General features: G+C 58.1%; 1 protein-coding gene across 28 annotated transcripts in view; it reads left to right on the forward strand.

Annotated features, from left to right (window-relative positions):
• The first annotated feature begins 4,970 nt into the window (after positions 1-4,970).
• Positions 4,971-26,453, forward strand: part of CACNA1G (calcium voltage-gated channel subunit alpha1 G) — a 62,588-nt gene continuing 41,105 nt past the window's right edge. For all 28 annotated transcript variants that reach the window (XM_059996749.1, XM_059996751.1, XM_059996767.1 and 25 more), the window contains exons 1-9: positions 4,971-5,425; positions 12,556-12,667; positions 12,830-12,963; positions 13,359-13,456; positions 15,508-15,667; positions 16,152-16,452; positions 16,605-16,697; positions 18,906-19,689; positions 21,578-21,954. In XM_059996749.1, the coding sequence (XP_059852732.1) occupies positions 5,184-5,425; positions 12,556-12,667; positions 12,830-12,963; positions 13,359-13,456; positions 15,508-15,667; positions 16,152-16,452; positions 16,605-16,697; positions 18,906-19,689; positions 21,578-21,954 (2,301 nt within the window). In that variant the 5' untranslated portion in view covers positions 4,971-5,183. The remainder of the gene's footprint in view (positions 5,426-12,555; positions 12,668-12,829; positions 12,964-13,358; positions 13,457-15,507; positions 15,668-16,151; positions 16,453-16,604; positions 16,698-18,905; positions 19,690-21,577; positions 21,955-26,453) is intronic.

Below are 26,453 nucleotides of genomic sequence, written 5' to 3' on the forward strand. Positions count from 1 at the left end.
GGAAAGGCCAATCCTTGCCCTCAGGCAGGGTTAAGAAAGGGGCCTGCCCTCCCTTCCCATTGTCTCCTCCAGTTTTAAGCTGGGGAAGAGGCAGGGGGATGCTTCATATAAGGTTTTATTTTTCATGGAATTTGCATATGTTCTGGTCCATTATGGGAGCTGCTCTTATCAGGACCTAGGACACTTCTTTTGGGGTATCCGTCCAGCTCCCAGCCTTCCTGCAGGAGGTCATATGGTCCATCCGCCTGCCTTCACTTAAGTCCCGGGAAAGAGTTTTCTTTCATTTGCAGCATCTGTTGGGGTGGAAGTCCTTCTCCAAACCTGAGTCCTTCCTGCTTTAGGGAAAGCTTCTGCCTTCCTGTGATCTCCTCCTGTTCCCTCAATGTTGGGAGATACTCACAAGCCCCATCCTTGGCACCCAGCATCTTCATAGGCCCTGGAACCCCCATCTAGTTTTCACCAGGGGGAGGGGACTGGGAAGCATGCTTTGGGAAGGGCAAGTGTAGGATAATGGGGCTGACCCCCAACCCTGGGCCCTTTGGGGGTCTGATGAGCCTAGGTACCCTTGTAGCCCCAGAGCCAAGCAGTAGAGAGAGCCAGAAGAGGCCGCTAGAGATGAGATCTGCACGGGGCCACTGCTTGTGGGGACATCAACAGTGGGGAGGAGCCGGGCTGGAAGGAGCTGGGAGACTGGACTGAATCACTCCAAGGTCTGCTCAGGACCACAGCCACCCCCTGCATACTGTCAATCATAGCCACATACGGTCAACGGGACCCGGGTCTGGGCAGCTGGGCCCTTGATGCAAGCCACCGGCCCATCTGGGGAGGATTAGGGCTCCAGCCAGCAAGGTCAGCTGTCCCCTTGCTGGCTGGACCCTGTTCAGCCTGGCCAGGAAGTCTGGGGGCTGGGCAAGCAGAGCCTGATCTGGTGGGCAGTAAGGAGGGAGGGTGCAGCATGGTGAAGCACAGGTGGCCTTTTTGGCAGCCCCAGCCCTGGCTTCGGAAGGGTCTAGGCAGTTTGCAAAGCCCTCTTGTCCATTGACCCTCATGAATGAGGTGGCAAGGCAGGTACCTTTGGCCTCATATGGATAGATAGATGTTCAAGGCTCAGAGAGGGTAAGAGCCTGGCCTGAAACCGTTCAACATATCTCATTCATTCTGGGGTCTTCAGCGTGCAGTAAAGACCACTAAGCCTTCCTCATCCCCCAGGAGGTCCAGCTGTGAAGGAGGGTGCGTTTGGTGTTTTCTGCCCCTCCATCCCATCTTCCTTCTGCTCTGTGTCTCCTCTTTTCCTTCCCCTGGTATCAGGCATGCGCCTGACAATGGGATTTAGTAAATGGGTTCAGAGGAAGGAGTTAGGGCCTTAAAGGGTTAGTTCTCTCGGGAGTGCTTGCATTTTCTAAAGAGGGCAGGGCTGAGCGTAAGTCTTGCTCAGATGTGGGGTTTTAAGTCTTCAGCCTGTCCTCTCCTTTGCTGGTCCCTCTTGTTCTGCTGGTAGGACTGTCCTGGAGGAACTGTGGGCCAGGGCCATTGGAGACAGGGCCTCATAGTTTGGGCAGTCACTTAAGTAATTTCATCACCTCCTGGAGCCTCAGTTTCCTTATCTAAAAAATACCACCCAACTCCCAGCTCCCACCCAGCCACCAACTCCCAAGGCTGTGAGTTGACTAAGTAGGACAGCGTATCATTGCTGAGCAGAGAGCATCACCTATGGGAATATTCTCTTAGTTCCTGAGGGAGCCGTCCTGGCTGTGAGGGAGGTGTGAATGGGAGTGGGCTGGAGGGGCTGGTGGATCAGGACCTATATGGGTGTTCTCCCCTAAAATCAGAGGAGATCTTAGACAACTCTTAGACCAGCTGCGGCCCAAAGAAAGGAATTTCTTATCCCTCCCATTCCCCCTGTCTGCCTGAGGTTAGTTATTCATCTAACAGAGATTTATTAAGCACCTACTGTGTGCCAAACTGGTGAGCAAAATGGACATAGCCTCTGCCCTCAGGGAATACAGAGCCTAGAGGGGAAGAGAACCATTTCCTACAAATACAGACATAAGCCCGGGCTGGGCCAAGTGCTCTGAGGTTATGGACTCTGGTCTGATCTAGTACTGTGTCCTCAGCACCTTGGCACTTAGTAGGCACTGTGATACTTGCTCAAAGGAGGCCGCCCTGAGGAGCTGATGTCAGAGCTGAGACTTGGAGGGTGGGAGTTAAAGATGGTTTCATGGCTCCCTTTGCCTTCTTCGTGGGTCCTGTCTCCCTCCTTACCTCCTCCACTCAGGCCAACGGTGAGCATCTCTGACAGGGATATCAGAATCTCCTGGTGTCCCGCACAGGGGTCAGGGTGCCTTAGGTGGCCCTGAGCACTGGGATGATTTGCTCAGATGGTGCATGTATCTGCCCCCCTTTTTGCGTATGTTCTAGAACTGGGTTCAGCCCAGAGATGGGGGTTGGGGTTAGGGGGTGGTCTGGATGGTGGAGGAAGGTGTGGGGCCTGCTGACCATCAGGAAACCTGACCCTTGGGCTGGGCAAGCCTCTCTGGCCTCATTTTCCCCTCTGTTAAGAGGGAATGATTGGAGTCATTACCTACGGTGCCAGCCGTGGGGCCTCTTGATCCTGTCTGGGAAGGGCAGGCCACTAGGCAGACTGCGGACCAGCGAGAGGGAAGGTGTCAGACACGAGGGCAAACCATAAATAGGCCCCTCTCCCAGAAGACCACTGAAAGTTCAAGACTGGCGCGGGCACGCGCGGAATGAGGGCAGAGACTCCCGCCAGGAGAGAAAGGCACTTAAGGGAACTGCTCATTAGCATGAAATGCAAATGAGCCCGGCCTCATTTGCACAACTCGGCGCAGGATCTGGCGAAAGGGCAACCTAGGAGGCAGAAACCGCTCTGCCCTCCCTACTGCACTCCCCGCAACCCGCCCGGGAGGGGGCTGAGACACGCACCCCGCTCGGCGGGAGCCGTGGGTGGCGCAGCCCTAGGGGAGCAAAAAACGCCGGGGAGTCGGGGGTGGGGGTGGGGGGATGGCGGGTGTAGGAGGTCATCCGGTCCATCCCTCTGCCTCTCCTCAGTGGCGTAAGTGGCCCCGAAGTCTCAGGAGAGGGAACTGACTTCCTTGGTTCCGCTGTGTCTACCTCCCGCAGAGGTGGGGATGCCCTCCCCGCCGCACTTCACCCCAGCGCCCAGAACCCCGCTCCCGGGTACCCACAGCCTTTAGGGGTAGAGCTGGCGGCAAGAGGGAGCTGGGGCGCAGAGATCCCGGGGACTCAGGAAGGAGAGGCGGGAGGAGGGCCGGGGTCCACGTGCGTGCGCGCGCGTGGGTAGCAGCAGACCATCGAGGACCAGCTCCTGGTAGGGTGGAGATGTGCAAGGAGAGTAGCCCCGCCAATCTCCTGTCCTGCGGACAGCCTCCCCATGAGCTATTTTGGAACTCGGGAATGAGAAACTGAGGCACGGAGTGGGGGCTTGGTGGAACTTTGCAGGTTCAGAGTCGGCAAAGCCCAGATCTATGCTTCTACCTCCTCCCACACACTCGAGACCCTGGCAGGTCCCCTCGCAGGAACATCCCTCTGCTCCGCAGCTGCTGTTGGAGATCCGGGCTCTGGGGCCGGCGTGACCTGCCTGGGGCCACGTGTTCAAGCACGAAGCCCTCTCCTGAAGCTCAGGAGTGTCAACATGAGATCAGGGTCAGAGGGTTAGTGTTAGGAGATTAGGGTCAAAGCCGCAGAAATGGACCTGGGAGGAGCAACAACAAACTCAAGAGGTTGGTGGAGGCCACGCCCAGACCTTGATGCCTCAGCCTTCCCTGGGCTCCGCCCGTTTTCCTAAGACCAGCCTCCTCCAGCCTGAAGGCCTACCCCCGGGACTTCCCGCTCCGCTCGCCCCTTCCTCAGTCCCGCTCCCAGGCCAAACTCCAGGGTGGGATATTAATCGGTTAGAGACCCAGGATTTCGCTCTAGGACCCTGGTCACACCCCTCACACCGGGCTGTCTGCCTTCCTTCTGCACCGGGCCCGCCCAGAGCTGAGCCCCGCCCTCCGGCTGCGGTCCAATTCTGGGGTCTTGGACAAAGGATGCCCGGGGGCCGGCGGCGCTATCCCAGGACCCCGCGCCAAATACTCTGATTCCCTGGGGCTCCCTCCAGAGGAGTCCCAGAGCCCCCACTGGCCAATAAGAAAGTGGGTTCGGTCTGGGTAGCCGTCTAATTGGATCCAGTCTTCGGGAGCGGACACCAGGGCCAAGGGGAGGGGAGAGGGGCGGTCCCGGGCTTTGGGGTGGGAACCGGATTCCAGCTGTGGCTCTCTCCCCGGTGCCCCCGCCCGCACTGCCACGGCAGCCGGCCAATGGGAGTGCGGCTCGGGGCCGGCGGCGCGCGGCGATTGGCTGCGAGCCTGGCTGGGGAGAGGCGGGGCCGAGGCTTGAAGTTGGAGTGAGGGATCCAGCTGTGGTGTGCGCCGGGCTCCTCGCCGCCGCTCTCGCTTGCTCGCTCCGCGTCTCGGCCGGAGGAGGCGGCAGTGGTGCCGGCGACAGCTACGGCAGCGGCAGCCACCGCGGCGGCTGCGGCGGCGGCATCTCCGCCTCCACCCCTGCCCGGGACGGCCCCCCACCACCTCCCCGCCCCTCCTGGACCGTGAGCCCGCCGCCGGGTGGAGAAGGGAGCCGCCCCCCACCCCCTCCAAACCCACCCCCAAAGAGATTCCTCCTCCCCTCCCCCGCCGCCGCTGGCGCGGAGCCGGGACGATGCTGACCCCTTAGATCCTGCTCCAGCTGCGCCGCGGGAAGAGGGGGCGCCCCTCCCCGGCCCCCCTCACCCTCCACCCCCCTTTCGCTCTCCCCCTTTTGGGGCCGCTTCGCCGAAGGTAGTGCCGAATCTGGCGACCGGAGCCTGGGCGCGAAGCGAAGAAGCCGGAACAAAGTGAGGGGGAGCCGGCCCGGGGGGGCCCAGAAGCCCTGGGGAAGCGGGACTCGCGCCGGGCGGGGCTTCCCTGCGACCCGGCGCCCCGCGGGCAGCATGCCCCTGCGGGCAGGGGGAGCTGGGCTGAACTGGCCCCCCCGGGGGCTCAGCCTGCGCCCTAGAGCTCCCCAGATGCGCCCCCGCCGGGGCCCCCCGGTTGCGTGAGGACACCTTCTCTGAGGGGCGCCCCTTGCCCCTCTCGAAACCGCCCGGGGCCCCAGCTGGCCAGAGGATGGACGAGGAGGAGGATGGAGCGGGCGCCGAGGAGTCAGGACAGCCCCGGGGCTTCATGCAGCTCAACGACCTGTCGGGGGCCGTGGGCCGGCCAGGGCCGGGGTCGGCGGAAAAGGACCCGGGCAGCGTGGACTCCGAGGCGGAGGGGCTGCCGTACCCTGCACTGGCCCCGGTGGTTTTCTTCTACTTGAGCCAGGACAGCCGCCCGCGGAGCTGGTGTCTCCGCACGGTCTGTAACCCATATCCTCCGGGGCACGACTGCCGGGCTGGGGGGCCGCAGGGGGGCGGGCCGCGCCGCCTGAGGGGACCAAAAGCCAGGTGAGTCGGAGAAGTGAGCCCGGAAGGTGGGCAGATGAGAGGGGGGCTGCAAAGGAGGGTAGGGGGCTTCGGAGTAGGAGCGGAGACAGGAGCAGGTTTGGCTGATACCCCAGGCGAGCCCCACCTCGGTACCCACACCTCAGTCCTCCTTGGGGTGTTGGGATCCAGGCCAGGAAAAGAGAGGAGACGCGCCCCACTGGTGTGCAGCTGGATGCTCTCCAGATGTGGGCAGGGGAGGGTCGTCATCCTCCAGATGTGGGGAGCTTCGGGAGCCTGGGAGCTCTATTCCGCCCGCCGCCGGTTAGCGAGCTGGGTTTGGTTTCCGAGTTTGGGGGGTGGGGTGGGGAGGAAGCTGCGGGGACGGGGGAGGGGGGGGACCGCAATCTCCTGGGTTTCCCTCCTGCCCCAGCTCCAAAGTTTGCGGTGGATTCTAGGGTCTGATTCCCCCACCCCACCCCACCGGCACCCACCCCGACCTGGTCCTTGAGGCTGACGTTTTTACTGCCCCTGAGGGAGATGTTGGGGGGCGGGGACCAGGTCCTAACCCCCCCACCCCCACCCCGCGGCTTGGAGGCACAATGAGGAGATTCCGGCGGCGGCTGATGTCAGGGGTGCAGAATGAGAAAAAGATGTGATGGAGGAAAGCCGTCTGCCCCCAGAGTCGGGGTAGAGACCCTTTCAGTAGGTTCCCAATGCTTAGAGTGCCTCCGTTTCCCCCAGTTCTTTATTCAATGCGGGGTGCTTAAGGTTGGGTTGGGGAGTTTTATACCACATTTTTTCTTGTGGAGGGAAAGGTTGGCAGGAGCTTTGGCAAGCGGGGGATGGGATTAAGCCGGTCCAAGCTACCCATCCCCTTTCTATGGCAGTGCTCCCGCCTGATTACAGAGCAGGTATGGGAGACCGCAGCCTTCCAAGAAAGTATTGGGGGGACAGTGAGACTCTGAGCCGGTTCACTGGGGAAGACTCGGGTCCAGCACCCCATGTGTACTCCTTGGATAGGTTTGTGGAATGCAAGCCCCACATCCCAGGGAGATAGATTTAGCACTGCCCTCTATCCTCTGCCCCGTCATGAATTGCATGGGAGACCCCAGCCCCCTCATCCCCACGGCCTCTCCCCCTTAGCCCCTAGCACAAAGCACTGCTTGACTAATGCCTAGCTCCAGGCTGCGTTAGGTCCCGCCACTGCCAGAAGGGAGGGGGCTACGCTGCCTTCCCTGGTCTTGACAGCTTCTCCTGGCACTTTCCTCCCAGCTCAGAGGCTCTTTTGGACTCAGGGTGGGAGATGTCGGGTCTCCCTTGTAACCCCTAAGAGCCCAACCGGGACTCTGCTTTGGGGAAGGTGGGGGGAGCTTGGCACCGCCCTCACTCTCTGCAGCTCTGCTGCCTCTAGTGCGCAAAGCAGGGATGTGAGCTTGGGTCCCCCCCAACCCCCATCCTCTACACCCTGTGGGTCTTTAGGAAGCTCCCCTCGTCGCACGCTGTCTCCATCCCCCGCCCTTCCTTTCTCTCTGAGCTGCAGAGATAGAGGGCTGCCTCCAAGGTGTGTGGACCAGCTGAGCTGGAACATCTTGCCCACCCCCATCCCCCCACACCCCACACCCCCCCACCCCCTTGGTAACCCCAGGCCACTTTCTCAGGGGTAGAGATGGGGAACAAATGTCTCTGAAAAGAACAGGCTCAGGGCATCCCTCCTCTCTGCGGCTAATCACCCACCCTCTCCATGAACGTTAAAAAGCACCAGACCTGTCCCCTCCTTCTCAGGAGCCCCCCAGGGGTGTGTGTGTGTGGTGGGGGGGGACTGTGTGTAGAGAAACCTCCTCTCTCTTTTCCCTCCAAAACAACACAGACCTCTTGGCTAGCATCTCCCCACCTGCTCTATCTTCAGGTGCTAGTGGATGGTTTGGGGTCAGATTCCTTCCTTGAGGTGTTCTGGCAGGGGGGCAGTTGGAGAGGGCTGGAATGACAGAAGAGAGGTGGAGGCCCAGTGCTCACCTTGGGAGTGGGGGAGCAGGCTTACCTCTAGGCTGGTGGGAGTCTGGGGTAAGGGGCCTTAGCATCACTGGGTCTGGACAGCCCGCTGAGCCTGGATTGGCTGAGGATGGGTGGAGAACAATTTCTTGGCAACGGGGCTGCCTCAGATGCGCCCTCACCACTCTCATCACACCCATGTATCAAGGGGAACCTATGTTTTTCACCGCCGGAGGGGTTCTGGACTGACTCTTGGACCTCAGTCTTTCCCTCTCTCTTTTTGGTATCTGCGAGGCTTCCCCTGGCTGCACCTCTGGGCCTGAGGGACGTGAGGACACCTCCCCTCAACTAACTGAAGCTAGTTAGGCTCTTCTTGGCGTGCTTCTCGGCCCCTTCCTCTCTTAGCCTCTTTAAGAAACCAGGTTTCCTAGAGAGGAGATCTAGACCCAGGTGGGAAGTGGTGTGTGAGTGAGTGTGTGTGTGTGTGTGTGTGTGTGTGTGTGTGTGTGTGTGTGTGTGTGTTGGGGAGGGAGGGATGGCAGCAAAAGGAAGGAGGGGCTCGGAAGTGGTACTGGAGAGACTGGGGGTTCATGGTCAGAGTCAGAAAGGCCCCTCCTCCCAGGCTATAGGGGAGGGAGTGTGTTGGACTTTGCAGTATGTGTTTCTTCAAGTGTGAGGGAGTGCGTTTCCCCTCCCGGGAAGGAGATCCTGAGCGTTCCCTCCCGGGCTGTTGTGTCACATCTGGAAGTTTGTGTAGGAGTTTCTCCAAGCTCCGAGCCCAGCACAGCTTTTTCTCATTTGGAAATCACAGGCTGGCATTTGGGATGCCGAGAGGGGGAGTGGGAAGGGGGCCAGAGGGGGAGAAGGGAGCCTGCCAGGAGTGGGGGGAGGAGAAGGGGAGGCCTGAACAGCAGGAGCCCTAATGGCTTCCAGAAGTGAGTGTGAGTGTGTGATCGCTGTGTGTTTCTGAGAGAGTGTGCGTCTGGAGGGGAGGGGGCACCCGGACTCCGGAGCGTTCCTCGCCACTGTCCCAGTGTCCCAAGTTCCCCTGTCTCTCTTACCTAGGGAGAGATCTCCATTTTGGTCCTCAGAGGAAATGGGAGGGGGGTGTTCTTCCTGTCTCCTCACCAATTCCCTCCTCTCATTTTCAAACCCAAGGCTCTCCAGAGGGAGTTCTGGGGAGAAGGGCTGCGGCTGGAGAGCTGAACTGGGCTGAGGGAGCCAGAACACCTCCTGGCCCTCTTTCTGTCCAGGCCCACCTTCCTTCTCGGCCACATACACACTCTGCTCCACCGAACTGTCAGGGGACTCCCCGTCCTGGAGAGTGCCAGTTGGAGCCATTCCTGGGATTACCCCCACCGCACAGCCCCCCTTCACCCCTTGCCTCTGCTCCCGCCCCAGCTCTCACCCCGCCCTGCCTGCCTCAGCCAGGATGGCGACAGACACAACTGCTCACACACGCAGACACACACACACACACACACACACACACACACACACACACAGAGTCACAGACGTTTGAATCAGCTTTCTGGCCTATTTCCCCTCCCAAAGATTCCAGCTCTCTTGTGTCTCTGTGTCTCTCGTCTCTGTCTCTGGGTGGGGCTGGCTGCCTTTCTTCGGGCTGCAGTTTTCAGTTCAGCTGGAAGCCTCCCTCCCCACACACCCACACTCTGGAGCGGTCTGCAGCGGGCAGACCACCGGGAAACAGGATTGTGGGAGTTGGGGGGGGGAGCGGGTGCTCAGCTGGGGGAATCCCCTTTTCAGCCTCCCTAGCAGGAGCCCCCTCCTGAGCCCCTAGATCTCACCCCACTCTGGGGAATGCTGAATCCCATAAACACCAGCCTCTCCGGGGGTGAATGAGGCAAGCACCCCACCTTCCCAACGAGTAGTAGGAGGCCAGGACTCCTGGGTCCAGGCCCTTTACCTCTTCAGCGCTCTTAGGTCTCGGATTAGCAGGCTCCTAGCAGAGAATGGGACAGCTGGGGGGCCTGCTTCCCTTCTCAGTCGTGCTGAGCCCCTGTGCCCCTGGAGGTGGTCCAGCCCTCCTCCCTCCTCATTCTACCTTCCTCTCCCTTATAGCTGCCCAACTAGGCAAGGGCTCTAGATACAGCCCCACGGAGAGGACTAAGTACTCAGATAACATGCTCTAGTTCTCTCTCCTGGAGGGAGAGGAGGAGGAGGGATGGAAGTGGGGTTCCTCACCCTGCCATTTCCTTTTTTCTCTGCTTTTGATGGTGGGTTGTGGGGAGACGAAAGATCCTCCCTTCTCCTACCCACCTCCCCCTTTGGGATCCACTCCAGCCCGGACAGTCACCATAGCAACAGTAGACATGTGACTGCACAGGTCTCTCATAGTCACTATGGCAACCAATGTCCCCCATTCCCTTGGTTGCCATGGGGATTTGTCACATGGTTCCCCCCCAACCTGATAACCTGTGAGTCTCCCCGCTTACCCTTCCCTGTGTGAGGACAAGACAGCAGCCTGGGTAAGGGGAGTCCATATGTGAGGGGGGGGGGTCCCTTTAATTACCATGGCAACAAATCCACACCACCTGGTGACACATCTTCCTGTTGTTATGGCAACAGAGGAACATGGCACAGTGACATACGGCCATATTCCCAAGGAAATGAGCCCTACCCTGAGAAGGGTGAAAGACCCCCCCCCATTAATTATTCCTTCATTCAGATTGTCCCAAATTTTCCTGTGCCTTGGTGTTTTCCCTGTCCATTTATGTTTACCTATAGGGGAAGGGGAGAGGTGAGAGTGGCAGGATGTACCCGGGAGTAAGGTGAATCGCCAAGAGGGCTCTTGAGAAGGGGCTTCTGTGGTCAAGAGCTGGAGGTGGGGTTGTTTGGAGGCAGACTCTGGCTATAAAAAGCCTCAGTGTGAGCATGTGTCAGGTGGGGACAGACAGAGGGACAGCCCCTTTATGGTGTCACTTCTCCCCCCACCCCTACTCATCATCAGTTCATCACTATTGAAGCAAACAAGGTAGGGAAACATGAATGGGGAGATGCATCTGGCTTCTAGGCAGGGAGGCTGATTGACTGACTGACTCTTCATTCATTCACTCTTCCCGTGTATTGATCACCTGCTACACGCCAGGCACCACTCGAGGCTCTGTAGGGGCTTGGGTGTAACAGAGTGCCCGTGCCTCAGCGAGGGACATGAGACAAGGGCACAGATGACACTGCCAGTAGAGGGGCCCACACAGTGTCCCGGGAGCCCCTCTTCCCAGGAGAACTACCCACCTGCCCCTATGTAGGGACATCTGCTCATATGGGTCCCTTCCAGAACCCTCTTCCCTATAGACGAGAGGAGGGGCCTAGGTTGGGGAAAGCAGGCCAGTTCTTGAAGGTAATCGTGTCCTTCCCTTTTCAGACGATGGTCCCAAAGGAGCTCCCTCCCTGTCCCCTTTTTTCCAGGCTGACCCCTGGCTGACCCTTATTCTGGGGATAGGTCCACTGGGCTCCGGCTCCACGGAGGAAAACAGCTCCATGGAAACAGAGCTCTTTTAATTTCCCCCTTCCATCAACTTACCCCAAAAGCCTAGAATTTTTTTTTTTTTTAACTCTTATTCCTGTGAGGATGTAAGATTAGGGAAATTGTAGTGCCTTGGGAATGTAGGGTACCTGCTGGTGGGAAGGGATGTGAGTCTGAGGGAAAAGGGCCTGGGTGACAGGAGGGGGTAGAAGGGCTTTGAGGTGATTGGGTGTGGGCTCCCGGAGAGGGGGTGTGGTCTGAGGTTCAGGACAAAGATGGGGTATGGCTGGGATCAGCTTCAAGGTGAGTCCTTGGGTCCCTGGCCAAAGCCTTCTCACTCTAGAAGTGGAGTTATGACAGGAAGATTCCATCTGCGCTGGGCGCTCTCTGTCTCACTGAGTCTGGCTTGGTGGGTCGCGCTGTGGGCTGCCATGACACCCTCCCTACCTCCATCCTCAAGGCCTTCTCCTTCCCCTGGCCCCCCACTCTCTGCTTGTTTCTAACCTCTTTACTCTTCCCCAACCCTCTCATGTTTTCCTTGAGAAAACAGGATGCTTGGTCACTTATCTGTGAGTCTGGTGCCCAGAACTTTCTAAGGTCCAGAGGCCATTTTCTACATTCTCCTGTAGATGGGCTGGAAGTGAGCCCCTTAATGAAATCCACTCTGTGGAAAGACTCAGGGTTTAGAAAGACCCCTCTCTCCCCCTTGTTGCAAAACAGAGTCTTTGTTGGTCGAGGGTGGGGCTTTGCTGGAAGCCATAAGAAGGTGTGATGGTGGCATGGTCTGTATACAGGGTACTGTCTGCTCTGCACAGGCTGGGGGCTTATGTCCAGCACAGGGCCTGGTGCGTAGTGGGTCCTCATTATTTAACTGTGTGAATGTGTCTGGAGGCCATGTGAGGGCTTTGAGAGGCCAGGGGCTGGCTGGGGAAGAGGCAGCCTGAGGCTCCAGTTCTGTGGTGCTTGTCTGTCTGGGGCCAGTGCGGTCGTGACAACCCCTTCCCTGCAGCCTGAGCAGCTATGGAAGCTGCTATCCCCGATCAGAAGCTTGGAAAACTCAGTCTCCTCTGGGTCTCTCCCGTGACCTTCAGCACACGACTTCTGGGCCTCAGTTTCCTTGGATTCCGGGGAAGAAGGTGATCTAGCCCGGATGTTTCTCGGGGCTGTTGTGAGCATCCGATGTGACATGCTGTGAAAGTGCTTGGTAAACTGTAAGGCAAGCATAATCCGACTTTAGGTTTGTGTCACACATTCACATACATTATCTCATTTGCTTCTCACATTTTTCCCTGTGAGGTAGGGAGAATAAGATTCAGATTCAGCAGCAAACTCTCGGTGCCTGGCATTTCCACAGGCACGATCGATTTCATCCCCCAAATGCCTTGTGCAAATAGTCAGCGTATTTGTGGCTTTTCCTACTTTACAGAAGAGGAAGCTGGGAACAGAGGTGAGATGACCCGAGCTGGGACTAGCCGGCTACACCTGGCTACATCTCAGATGGGGTTTGGCAGGTCAAGCAGTGGGAGGTGCTGGGGCAGGGCGTGGGGGCCCGGGCTCAACTCCACCCTGGCCAGATGTTTCCTTGACCACCTGGTACCTGGTTTGAGCGCATCAGCATGTTGGTAATCCTTCTCAACTGTGTGACCCTGGGCATGTTCCGGCCGTGTGAAGACATCGCCTGTGACTCCCAGCGCTGCCGGATTCTGCAGGTGAGCATGTGTGTGGGGGCAGGAGGGGGCAGCTTCTGATTTTTATAACCTTGACACCTGCTCTGCGAGAGGCCCTGAGCCCAGAGGAGGGGGTGGGGGTGGGGTAGGGGGCTGTTCCCCCACCCTTTTCTCAGTTTCAGCAGCCTCTTGTCCCCACATCAGGCCTTTGACGACTTCATCTTTGCCTTCTTCGCTGTGGAGATGGTGGTGAAGATGGTGGCCCTGGGCATCTTTGGGAAAAAGTGTTACCTGGGAGACACTTGGAACCGGCTTGACTTTTTCATCGTCATTGCAGGGTGAGGGCCTGGGCTTGGGGCAGGAGAGCGACGGATCAGATTGGTCCCTTCCCCAGGACCAGTTCTAGGCCCGGCCCCCTCCCCCAGCCCATCTACAGTGCGACTTTCTCCCTGGCTGTCCACCAAGGGTCCGGGGCTGTCCTGTAGTGCTTGAGCCAGTACTTCTCTGAATTCCAAGGCCCCTGCATCCACACCCTCCTCTGTTCATTCTCTGATAAGGAGTCTGTCTTTGGCATAGGGGTGGCCTTGCCCCCAGGGAGAGAGCTGGCTTTTCAGGGTCCCTTGGTGGAAGGGGAGGATTCCTGCCCCACCACAGCAGGATTCCTCATTGACCTCTTTTGACCCCCACGGCGGCCTCAGACTCAAAGGGCCTCCCTTTGGGCCCCTCCCTGCAGGATGCTGGAGTATTCGCTGGACCTGCAGAACGTCAGCTTCTCAGCTGTCAGGACAGTCCGTGTGCTGCGACCGCTCAGGGCCATTAACCGGGTGCCCAGTGAGTGACCCCTCAGCCCTCGGCCCCTGGGCGGAGAACCCCAAGAGGAGATATGGGAATCTCAGACCCCACCCCTACCTCCTGGCCACTCACAGGCCTCATGCGGGCCTGGAACACTGAGGCAGGCCCCCTGAGACAAGGGCTCAGTGGGGAGCTGGGTCGCTGGAGCCTAAGGGAACCCCCACCCGGGCTGCGGCCCTTCCCCCTCATTTCAGCCTGATTTTAGGTCAGAGTCTCAGGAATGTCTCAGATGACCCCTTCCCTTCGGCTAGATCACCCTCCCTCCGGTGGAATGGGGGCGGTGGGAGCAGGGTGGAGAGGCTGGCAGGCCAGGAGGAGTGGGTGCAAAGTGGGAGGGCCTTTTCTAGCCAGAACCGCCTCTCACGCGGTCTGGTTCTCATTGGTGAGACAGCACCGGCCACACAGAGCATGACTTCTCTCAAGACAAGGCCGCTGCACACCTCATCCTCCCGCTGTGTCCCCTTCCTCTTCCCACACCCTTCCAAGCCTCTGCAGCAACTGACTGCTGGGACAATTATCTAAATTAAACCGCATTAGTTTCTGAGCCAGCCAGGCTTTGGCAGCTCCAGCTCCCCTTGCATCCCGCCCCCCACCCTTTCTCAGGCCCCCTTTGCAACTCCCCAACCTACACAAGCTGCAGATGGTCTCTGCTGCCGTCCCAGGAGTGGGGTGGGTGGGGGCACGTTTCTGGGGCTCAGTGTCTGATGCAGCAGTAGCCCCCTTTGCTGCGTGTGCATGTGTGCCTGTGTGTGTGCCTGTGTGTGTGCCTGTGGGGTGTGTGTGTGTGTGTGTCTGGGTGGGCAGAGCTGCTCAGTGTGTCCTCCAGGCGTTGGTGTCTGTTGGTGTTAACAGGAACCCCAGATGAGGGACATGTCTTCCCTCCTCTCGCGCCCCAGGTGATCGCTGGCAGATTTATAGACCTCTAACTACTCGGTGTAATTCCCTTAATGCAAACCCTGAGGAATTGATCTCAGCTGGAGCACAGAGGAGCTGAAGGGGGCTGGGAGAGGGGAGAGGGGAGAGGGACTGAGTGGCAGGGGCGGGGCAGGGCCACTTCGGTCACCAGGAGCAGTAGTTAGCAGCTGCTTAGAAGCTTTTTCCCTGGAGGGGTCAGGGGGCCACAAGTGTCACTTTGGGGGTCAAAACTAGCCACCAGAGGTCTGTGTGCTTGACAAGGGTTTGGTGGCCTGGGGGCTAGTTTAGATGTCCTAGATCTGGAGTGGGGAGGGAGGGCAGTATCCCTAACAGCATCTTAGGGGCATGTTTGTGTTGGCTTTCCCTGTGGAAGGGGTTGTTAACTGACGGCCACCTGTGTGTCCTCAGGTCCTGATGTGAGGGTCTGGACCAAGCACATACTAGACTCAGGGAGGGGCTCAGCACCATGGTGAAGCGCAGGGCATCTTGGCCCCTGCGGAGGGCTTGGCTCTCAAAGGGAAATTCCTGCCTGCTAACGCCCTTGCTGGAGTTCTCTGCCTTGGTTTCCCCAATGACTTTGGCGTCTATAACTTAGAAAGGTCAGGTGATTAGGATGTAGGGTGGGAGTGTGTGTGTGTGTGTGTGTGTGTGTGTGTGTGTGTGTGTATTGGGGAGTGGGATGCGGAAGCAGAGAGCCTGTCTAAGTCCTGGCACCTACACTTAGCAGCTCTGTGGTACTGGACAAGTCATGTTAGTTCTCTGAGCCTCAACCCTCATCTGCAAATTGGGGTGATATCAGCTCTGTGATGAAGCTGGGAGAGTTAAGTGGGATGCGGTGCCGGAGAATGCTTTGGAAACTGCGGCCACTCTGCTCATCCTTGGTGGTACTGTGCTCTGACTGGTGTGGGCAGGCCAAGAGGGATAGTGGGTAGGGGTTAGGGGCTGCGAGGGCTGCCTGCAGAGTTAGCAGTGTCTGTTGGTCTCCCTCCAGCTTGAGCCGGGCTGTCTCAGCCTCAGAGGCCCCGGTGGGCCCCCTCTGGGAGTGCTGCCAGGTCCCTGGCAGCCAGCCTAGCCCGGCTAGCCTGGCACCCCCAGCGTGGCTTCTGCCCCCACAGGCATGCGCATCCTCGTCACGCTGCTGCTGGACACGCTGCCCATGCTGGGCAACGTCCTGCTGCTGTGCTTCTTCGTCTTCTTCATCTTTGGCATCGTTGGCGTCCAGCTGTGGGCAGGGCTGCTTCGTAACCGATGCTTCCTGCCCGAGAATTTCAGCCTGTGAGTGGCACATGGGCCGGGAGGTGACCTGGGAGTGGCTGTGGGGCTGGGACCTCCCTCAGTTCCTGTTGCTGGTGACATATCTGTTCTCTTATTAGTGACATATCTGGTTATCAATCTTGGCTACACACTGGAGTCACCTGGGGAGTTTAAACAACGGCAAGGCCTTCATTCTCCCCATTGCCCATTTCGATTTCGTGGGTGTGGGGTTCAGCCTGGGCGTGGGGATTTTTAAAAGCTCCTCAGTGAGCCTAAAGTGCAGCCACGTTGGGAACCTCTGCTCTAGGATGGAGACTTCCCACGTCCCGACTCTGGAGTTTCACCCTCAATCTGCATGCTCCTGGCGCACCCCATCTGCACCCATGCATCCCTGCCCCTTCCCAGTGCTCGCCCTGTGTACCTCAGTTCATCCACCCAGCTCTCCCCGCCTGGACCCTGTCCCCCGAGAACCCTGCTCTCAGCCTCATCCCTGTTTCCTCCGCAGCCCCCTGAGCGTGGACCTGGAGCGCTACTACCAGACCGAGAACGAGGATGAGAACCCCTTCATCTGCTCCCAGCCTCGCGAGAACGGCATGCGCTCCTGCAGGAGTGTGCCCACGCTGCGCGGGGACGGGGGTGGCGGCCCGCCCTGTGTCCTGGACTACGAGGCCTACAACAGCTCCAGCAACACTACCTGTGTCAACTGGAACCAGTACTACACCAACTGCTCTGCAGGGGAGCACAACCCCTTCAAGGGCGCCATCAACTTCGACAACATCGGCTATGCCTGGATTGCCATCTTCCAGGTGGGGCCGCCTGGGCGCTGGGAGAGTCCCCAGAACACAGTCCCGGCTTGGAGTGCTTGTCCTCGGGGTTGGGATGGGGTCAGGGCCTCCAGAGGAGACCGCAGGAGGCTTTAGGGGGCCCAGAAACAGCCTGCCCTCTGCCACCTCCGCAGGTCATCACGCTGGAGGGCTGGGTCGACATCATGTACTTTGTAATGGACGCGCACTCCTTCTACAACTTCATCTACTTCATCCTCCTTATCATCGTGAGTGATTCCTCAGGCCCCTGTGGGGATGGGGCATCCTGGGGAAATGGGTGGGGGGAGTCCAGAGAGGGGACCTGCTTGGTCTGAAGTTCTAGCTCTCAGGAAAAGTCCCATAGAGACACAGGCAGAAGGCACCTGTCATGAGGAGTCAGGAGGTAATCCAAGGTCAAGGGCTATCACTTACCACCACTTAAAATCTTGGGCAAGTCATTCCCTATGAGGCCCCCCAGCCCCACCCTGGGCATCTGTTTCCTCATCATTAAAATGGGTGGTCCTCAACCCAGGGTGATGCCGCCTCTCCCAGGGGGCCTTTGGAAATGGCAAAGGGTGGTCCTGTTTTTTACGAGAACTAGGGGAGCACTACCGGCATTTTGCTGGGGGGGTGGGGTGTAGATAACAGGCACCCTGAAATGACAGTCCTGCAAACGAAGAACTGTTCCACCCCGAATTCCCATCATTTGGTGTTGAGAAACACTGTGGGATCTCTTGTTCCAGCTCAGAGTTCCAAGACTTTATGAGGATAGAAGACAGAGGCAAAAAGTAGCAATATTTAATCACTACCATTCATGATTAATAATTTAATTGCTACCACTTATAGCTAATATTTATTGAGCATTTACTATGTGCCAGTCCCTGCTCTGAGCACTTTTTCATGTGCTGGTGCATTTAATCCTCACCAAGAGCCTGTTGTTGTCTCCGTTTTACAGACGAGGAAGCTGACGTTTCCTCATTTGTCTGACCCCGTCAGGTGCTTTGCATGTGCTGTGGGTTAGTCTTGCTGGGTTGAGCGTCGCTGCCGAAGTGCGCTGTCACGTCTGCTGCCTGCTTAATCCTCAGAGCCCCCTGTGGGGTGGCAGGTGCAGGGACTGTGGCCGCATCTCCTAAATAAGAACTCTGAGCTTCAGAGGGCTTGGTCACTGGAGCTGAGAATTCAACCCCAGGCCACCGACTCCAAATCCAGCCCTTTTTCCATGTCACCAAGAGGCCAATGACAGAGGCAGACAGAGGGACAGATATTGAGAAAGAGAAATCTGAAAGAGAGAAAGAGACTAAGATCTACTCAGGACTTAGGCAGGCCCCCAGAGAGTCAGAATAAAGACCTCTCGGTGAGTGGGAGGTGTCCCTGAGGAAGAACGACGCCCCACCCCCAACCATCCCTGGTATGGAAGCGTAGGGGCCTGTTCCCTTCCCCCCACCGTCACCTGGGTGGCAAGGCCAGCACCTCTGGGAAGTGGTTTCATGACCTTTTCACGGGATCTTTTCACCACTCAGCTCTCCCTGGGCTTGGGGAGTGGGAAGGAAGCAGACAGAGAGGTAAGGGGCCTGTTTCCACCCTCCCACACACCTCATGAAAAATCTTTCCAAACAGCTCTCTGGAATCACACTAGTGAAGCTAATTATCATAATTACTAGGACACAAGCTAGGGAAAAAAATCTGCTTTGTCACCATAAATATTCATTACCTTCATTCCGGTTTGTTAGCCAAGCAATTGCCACCCCAGAAGCCCGGGGGAAACTGAGGCATGGAGGTGGAGACGGGGGAGTGTGGCCAAGTCAGAGTGGCAAGCTGGCTAGTCTGCAGGGTTCAGCGTTCAGCCCATTACCCAGCTGGGGGAGGGGAAAGGCCAAGGCCAGTGGTCACGAGGATACCGAGGTCCCATGGTTAAGGGTCGCACTCAAGCTTACGCAGCTAGACTTGGGGCTAGAAGCAGGAGTTTTGTGAACAATGTTTTTGCCAAGATCTCAAAAGCTCAACCCGATGTGAAAACCCCACGGCCCCAAGATAGCATTCATTTCCACAGCCTTACCTAACTCCTAATGGGAATTGGGGAGGGGGTGTCCAGAATCTCGGAGGATGGGCATGTTGAGGGGCAGGGAGTTTGGGAGATATCCTTGCCAGATAACCTCATGATCAATAGCAATGCCTTGGAATTCCATAGAGGTTGGTTCAAGTCTAAGCTTTGCTGTGCATGGGCTGAATGATCGTGGGCAAATTCCTCAACCTCTCTGAGCCCCAGTTTCCTCACTTGTCAGATGGAGACAGTAAAGGTGTCCCCTCTTGAGATCGTTATGAAAATAAAACAGGATGATGCTTGGACAATCATTGAGCCCAGCGCCTGGCCCACAGGGATCACTCTGTACTCGGTGGCTGGCACTGTGGCTCCCTGTCCTTTAGGCTGTCTCCTCTTGCTGTCCCCACCCCAATAGGTGGGCTCCTTCTTCATGATCAACCTGTGCCTGGTGGTGATTGCCACGCAGTTCTCAGAGACCAAGCAACGGGAAAGCCAGCTGATGCGGGAGCAGCGGGTGCGGTTCCTGTCCAACGCTAGCACCCTGGCCAGCTTCTCCGAGCCGGGCAGCTGCTATGAGGAGCTGCTCAAGTACCTCGTGTACATCCTCCGGAAAGCAGCCCGAAGGCTGGCCCAGGTCTCCCGGGCAGCGGGCGTGCGGGCCGGGCTGCTGAGCAGCCCAGCTCCCCGCGGGAGCCAGGAGCCCCAGCCCAGCGGCAGCTGCCCTCGCTCCCACCGCCGTCCGTCTGTCCACCACCTGGTGCACCATCACCACCACCATCACCACCACTACCACCTGGGCAACGGGACGCTACGGGTCCCCCGGGCCAGCCCACAGATCCAGGACAAGGATGCTAATGGATCTCGCCGGCTCATGCTGCCACCACCCTCGACACTCGCCCTCTCCGGGGGCCCTCCGGGGGGTGCAGAGTCTGTGCACAGCTTCTACCATGCTGACTGCCACTTGGAGCCAGTCCGCTGCCAGGCACCCCCTCCCAGGTCGCCGTCTGAAGCATCGGGCAGGACTGTGGGCAGTGGGAAGGTGTACCCCACCATGCACACCAGCCCTCCACCAGAGATGCTGAAAGAGAAGGCGCTAATGGAGGTGGCGCCCACCTCTGGACCCCCCACCATCACCAGCCTCAACATCCCACCCAGGCCCTACAGCTCTATGCACAAGCTGCTGGAGACGCAGAGTACAGGTGAGAACTCTGGGTGGAGGCACGTTGGTGCCCCTCACCCAGGGACCGGGTGATATCCCGTCCCAGCCAGGACTGGGGCGTCTGGAGTCAGAAGGACAGGGCTTGGATTCCCATCCTGCCACTCTTGGCATTGGGACCTTCAGCGAGTCACATCGCTTCTTTGAGCCCTAATTTTCTCATCTGTTAAAACGGGACTCATAATTCCTACACTGTAGTAATAACAACAGCTGTCGTGTAATGAGCACGTGCTACGTGCTCTGCTCTGTGCTGTTTGCAGTTGTGATGGATTGCTGTGTGCCTGTCACATGCTCCTCAGGCAAAACCCCACTGGAGCCTCTCAGCAGCTTAAGGGATAAACTTCCTTATCATCCCCATTTTACTGATGAGACAAAGGAGGCTCGGAGAGGTTGTGTGACTTGCCCGAGGCCGTGCCACTGGTGAGGGGTGGAGTCGGGGCCCTCTGACTCTGAGGCTCTATAGTCCTCGTTGCAGGTTCAGAGGGGAAATGGTGTGTGACTGTGGTGAGCACCGCGTCCGTCCCGTGCTAAGGGCGCTCTTGTAAACATGAGTGTCACTCCGTCCCCATAGGGAGACCTGGGGCTTGGTGCAGCAGGTCCTCAGGGGCTGCTAGGCTGATGGGTGGAACACCCAGTGTCGAGGGGAAGGGAGCTGCTTGCCCCTGGGGGCATCCCCCAGTCAGGCAGGGTGGCACACCCTCCTCCACAGACAGACTCGCTGTAGCCGAAGCCCAGGCCCTGTGTTTCAGGAAGGATGTGGCACGTGGGAGAAGTGGGATATTTGTGGGCTGTTCTGTGGGAATGTGGGCTGGGACAGGAAGGTGCCGCCACAGAACGCAGTGGGAAGGGTTCTCGTGCCAGCTCCTCTACTACCCTGCCAAGGGGCGCCAGCCAGCCGCACACACGCATGGTTCTATTTCCTTCTGTGTAAAAGGCAGGGCTGGGACCATCACAGCTGTCAGTGGTGTTTACTGATGTCCTCCTGCATGCAGGCGGAAGGGCTGGGCCCCGAGCCAGGCGTCTTCAAATCCATGCTTTCTCTGGGTAGTCGCTGAGGTTTCTTTCGGCTCTCACAGTCTACGGTCAAAGCTGTATTTAAATCGACATTGGCGTCTTGGGATAGGTCACTGTGCACATGCGCAGTCTGGGGTGTGTGTGTGTGTGTGTGTGTGTGCGCGCGCATGAAGGTGTCTGGTGTGTGTATGTGCCCGTCTGCATGCACATGTCTGGTGTTCATATGTGCATGTGTCCACACGTGTCTGATGTGTATAGGTGCTTGTCCGTGCACACGGGGTGGTGCTCTTGTCTGGGGTGTGTGCACGCCCATGTGTGCACATGCCTGGCACGCGTGCACCGTGTGGTATGTATGGGTCTGTGCACACTTGTGTTTGGCTGTGTGTGTGTGACTCATAAATTGTATGCGTGTGTACACAGTACATGCATGTATGCGAGTGTGTGTCTAGTGCACATGTGCGTGTGTCTGGTGTGAGAACATACATGAATACACATGTATGGGTGTGTGTCTTAAGGAACCCTTGGAAAATGCTACTTAAAGCAGTGTTAATGCAGGGCTGGCTTCCCTGGGAAGGAAAGATGGTCTAGGCTCCTCCCTGAAGGCTCCTAGGTCAACGGCACGAACCCTAGGACAACCAGCAGTGACTGTCAGTGGGATGCTATTGGCATTTGGGGGCATTCTCTTACTCAGGATTGCCCACATTGCAAGTCATTCAGCACCCCTGCCCACCAAGTGCCTAGCACCCCCATCATTGAAAGAATCCCAAACTCCCCCACTCATTTTATACACACTCTGAGGGAAGGGTGACCCCAAGTTGGAAACCCTGGAGTCTCTAACCTCTACTCTCCTGTCCCAGGCGCCTGCCAAAGCTCTTGCAAGATCTCCAGCCCTTGCTTGAAGGCAGACAGTGGAGCCTGTGGCCCAGACAGCTGTCCCTACTGTGTCCGGACTGGGGCAGGGGAGGTGGAGCTCGCCGGCCACGAGATGCCTGACTCAGACAGCGAGGCAGTTTATGAGTTCACACAGGACGCCCAGCACGGTGACCGCCAGAATCCCCACAGCTGGCGTCGACGGAGCCTGGGGCTGGACGTGGAGCCCAACTCTGTGCTGGCCTTCTGGAGGCTGGTCTGTGACACCTTTCGGAAGATTGTGGACAGCAAGTACTTTGGTCGGGGAATCATGATTGCTATCCTGGTCAACACACTCAGCATGGGCATCGAATACCACGAGCAGGTAGGGACACGGGCAAGGGCACGGTCCCTGGGCTGGGGACCCTCTGCCTTCCTCCCCTCCCACCCCGTGTTCGGTCTCCTCTCCATGCTGCTAGCTTGCATGACAGGGAGGAGGACAGGAGGGAGATGCACCCATGCGGGGGTCTCTCTGGAGCGTGAAAGCCAGTGAATGTCATACAGTCTCTGAGTGTGGAGGTTGCCCAGGGCAGGGGCAGGGTCTGAGCTGGGTGTGTTTCATCTGGGAAGGCTTCTGAGAGGAGGTGGGCTTTAAAGAATTTAAATGAGCGATGAGCATCAGATGGGGGCAAGGCCTTTTTGGAGGGACAAGTCACATACAGGGCGTGGGCTGGGCCCCCGGGCATTCACCGGACTCAGTAATTAGGGGTGTGATTGACTGGAGGCAGCAGGGGGCTGTGCAGGTGGAGGTGAGGAGTGGAGGGCTGGAGCCTGCCCCTGGGCGGGGTAGGGAGGGAGGCCATCTGCTCTCGGCCTCTGTTCTGGGAGCCGTGCTGTGAACGGGGAGGGCGGCTCTAGGTGGAAGAGAGCTCCCAGCATGGTGAGGGGACTTGAAACCATTGCGCTTGAGGAATCGTTCTAAGAACCTGGATGTTTAGTCAGGAGAAGAGGAGGCTCAGCAGGGACAGGCGAGCTGTCTTCAAATATTTGAAGGGCTGTCATGTGGAAGAGGAAGCAGGCTTGTTTTGCGGAGCTGACGGCTGCAGGCAATGGGATCTGCTCTGAGGGGGAGGAGGCTGTCTTCTCTCGCAGAGCTGTGCAAGAACAGAAGGGGTGGCCTGGGGAACCCCACTGACCCCACTCCCACACTGGAGGTGGGAGCAGGTACCGTGGGGCCTCACAACCGGCCTTGGCTTCATCCCCCACAGGAATCCTTTCAGAAGGCAGCCCTTCCCCCCAGTTTGGCCTTCCAGGTCACCCCCTTGTCAGATTCTCGGGAAACGAGGGAGGCCAGCAGGCAGGTGCTGCGGTTCACAGGCCCTTCTGTGCTCTTCTCCCCTGGGTGTTCTCACTGTCCTGGGGCTCAGGGAGGGTCGGGGCTGCCAGACCTTCCCTGGTGCCGACCGAAGCCAGGTACTGCCCCAACCTAATGGGTACAGGCACGTGGAGCCAGAGGGTGTGGAGTGGGCACGCACGCACGCATGCACGCACGCGCGCAAGGGTGTGGCAGGGGTGGGGCAACCATGGGGCAGGTCCTGGGCTGCGCTGGGCGTGGCCACGGGGCAGTGCCGGGAGTGGGTCTGGGTCGAGGCTGGGTATCCTAGGTCCAAGCCCGGCTGGAGCAAACGTGCGATGTTCACTTTTCAGGGGGTTCTGAATTCCCTTACCGTCCACCCCACTCAGCTCCTACCCCAGTTGCCCTGTCCAGCCGGGTGCACCCCAGCCCCTCCCACATCGCCATCAACCATGTTGACGCCCCTTCCTTTTGCCTCAGTGACCCCCACCCAGCCGGCTATACCCTGTTCCTTTCCTATGGAGGTGAGGTGGAGGCGGGGCAGGACACCGGCTGCAGGGTCAGCAGGTGGGGAGTACGGCACTTTGGTGGGCGTGTTGTGTCTGGGCGCATGGCGCGTGGGTGTGTGCGTCTCACGCCTGCTCAGCCAGCCTCCTGGGGAGAGGTGCTCTGCTCTGTCAGGCTGGTTGTGGCGGCATTTTCTACTGCCGCAATCCAGGTGGCGGCAGCTCCTAAGCTCCCATTACGCCAGCTCCCGAGCCCGAATCCCAGCCTCCTCTCCCTTACCCCAGTTCTGGCCGTGGTCAGATGCCCCTCCCCCCGGGGCACCTCCTCGGCTGCTGGTGGCGGCTTTGAGTGTGCTGGAAAGAAGCTGAGTCACAGAGACTGAGGGCAGATGAAGCTGCAGCAAGAGGGCTTTCAGTTAGACATCAGGAAGGACACCCCCTTGGGGAAGAAGTCATAGCAAGCAGTCATGGTACCTGCAACATCTCCTTATCCAAGCTCCTGAGGAAAGCGGGGGACAGCCTCCCAAGTCCTCAGCAGAAGGGAGTCCCCACTCAGTGGTGGCACAATGTCTGCTCCAGGGAGGAGTTTGTCCCAATACCTGGTTGCCGAGGGCCCCATAGGGGTGAGTGAGAGTCACCAGCAGGCCAGGCAGAGGACTGACTGCGGCCCCGGCAGGCTCTGGGGCTGGGAGCGGTAGAAAATCCCAGAAGCAGCCGTGGCCCTGTGCTTGCAGGCGCTGCGGCATGAATGTCCCGCCATCTGGGTCCCTGAGCCTGAGCAGGCTGAGGGGAGCAGGGAAGGATGCAAGGAGACATGGAGGCCGAAAGACAGAGACACAGAGGAGGATATGGATACACAGAGGGAGACAGAAAGAGAAAGGGAGGGAGAGACAGAGATAGGGAGATGGGGGCACAGAGAGCAAGATGGAGACCCAAGGGGAGAGAGATAAAAAGACGGGAAGGCAGAGACACAGAGACAAGAAGGTCAGAGATATAGAGAGGGAGATGGGACTCACGGGGAGGAGACAGAGACAGGTGGAGGCACAGAGATGTAGGGGTGACGCAGACAGATGTAGGGGTGACACAGACAGATACAGAGAGGGAGCCAAAGACAGACCAAGACCCTGATGTAAACAAGGATAGACGGAGCAGGCTCCAGTGGAGCCTCAGATGAAGGAGAGGAGGAGCCAGTTGAGCAAGAGAGCTGAGAGACACAGCAAGGAAGAGCGTCTGCAGACGCTCAGAGGCGAGGACCAGAGGCTCATGGCTTCCTGCAGTGCTCTTCATGAGGCAGTTGTATCCACCGATCTTGGTGTTGGACACTGGAGAGGATGTTGCTGGTGCTTCCCTGGGGGAGGAGCCCAGCCCGTTGCTGGTGCCCTTTCCAGACCTGTCGTCTCCCACTGTCACCTATCTTACCCATCATTCGGTTTTCCTGTCTAGAACAGGAAAACCTGCTGCTCTCTACCAACCTCTTGACCAAGGTAGCATCCATTCTGTCATACCCCATGCTGCCCGAGGTGGGCCCCATGCTGTCCACACTCTCCTGCTTTTCCCACCCCTTAACCCACCAGCTGGCGGAGAAGTGGCAGGTAGTTTGTGCAGAGAGACTGGTGAGGAGGACAAAGACACAGGACTCCGAGGAGGGAGCAAGAATATAACTTCAGATAGGAAGTGTGATCTGATGGAGGGTGGGCTTGTGTGTGCCCCACCCACTAGGGGGCGGTGCCTGGAACAGGGAGCTTGTGAACTATACATCCATCCATCCATCCATCCATTCCACACACATTTTCTGTGCATCAGAGTTGGGCCTAAGCAGTGGCATGCTGATAAATGTTTAATAACCAGCCCTTTAAAAAGAAAAAATTGTCCTGATTTGTGGTGTTTACAGGATTTGCCAATTTCCATGGCGTAAATGCTTCTACTATGGCTCATTTCAAGCTACCAATGTGATGTCACTGCATGTGGGGCTGGGAAGAGAGGTGCACAACCAGACGCTCCAGTACAACGCTGGGCCGGGGCACTCTGTCCTTCCTCTCCAAGACCTCACCGACAAGTAAACGTCACACTAACTTGATGTAATACGTGCTTGGAAAGGAGGCACAGAGGAGTCACCCATGACCCAGACTGGGGAAAGGATTCAAGGAGGGCTTCAGTAGGACATGACCTAAGAGCTGAGTTTGAATGGAGATTGCGAAGTAGCTAGTGAAGGGTAGAGGGTAGGGCACAGCATGGGGGAGGGCCAGAGGCACCAGACACAAAAAATGAAGAGATTTATAAGGAGTTCAGAACGAATAGGGCACTGGGTGGGGGCTGGGATGGGCAAGTAACAAGAGATGAGTTTGGAAAAAAACTCAGAGCTAGGTCCTGAGAGGCATAGGAAGGAGTTTGGATTTATTTTATCCTGAAGGTGACAGGTTCCCCCAAAAGGTTTTAAGCAGGTCGATGATATGTGTTTCTGTTCTATGAAAAGGCCTCCGGAAGCCACGTGGGGAGTAGAAGGGAGAGGGAGACAGGAGGCAGGGAGGCCCACCCGAGGGCTACTGCAGTGGTGTGGCCAGTTCATACATCTCTGTCCCTGGAGACAGAGAGAAGAGTGCCGGGGAGAGCTGGCAGGTAGCTGAATCTGTAGACCTCAACACCAGTTGGATATCTGTGGGGACGACGCGGCGAGGATGACACCCAGGTTTCTGCTCCAGGGGCAAGCACTGGGGCTTGTGCAGAGTTGGGCTGGAGGGCATTGCATACGAGGTGCCCGTGGGACGTCCAGCATGCTGTTGGAGCACAGAAGAGAGGTTGTCTCCTGGAACCTGTCCCTGCCTGAGTATGCGTGGGGGCGAGGCCCCTCCAGAATGGGGTCTTAAGGACACAGGAGCTTCCTAATCACCCCCTTCCTGGTTTGGGGCTGCTGAGGGCAGGGGCCAACCTCATATTCTAGAAGAGGGACAACAGCATGTGGGGAGGTGGGGAGGGCACACAGCCCAGTGGTCTCCTGGCCTGCAGAGGAGAGAGAGGGAGGGTCCT

The sequence above is a fragment of the Delphinus delphis genome, chromosome 19 (assembly GCF_949987515.2).
Source record: "Delphinus delphis chromosome 19, mDelDel1.2, whole genome shotgun sequence".
In the NCBI taxonomy this organism is placed as follows: Eukaryota; Metazoa; Chordata; class Mammalia; order Artiodactyla; family Delphinidae; genus Delphinus; species Delphinus delphis.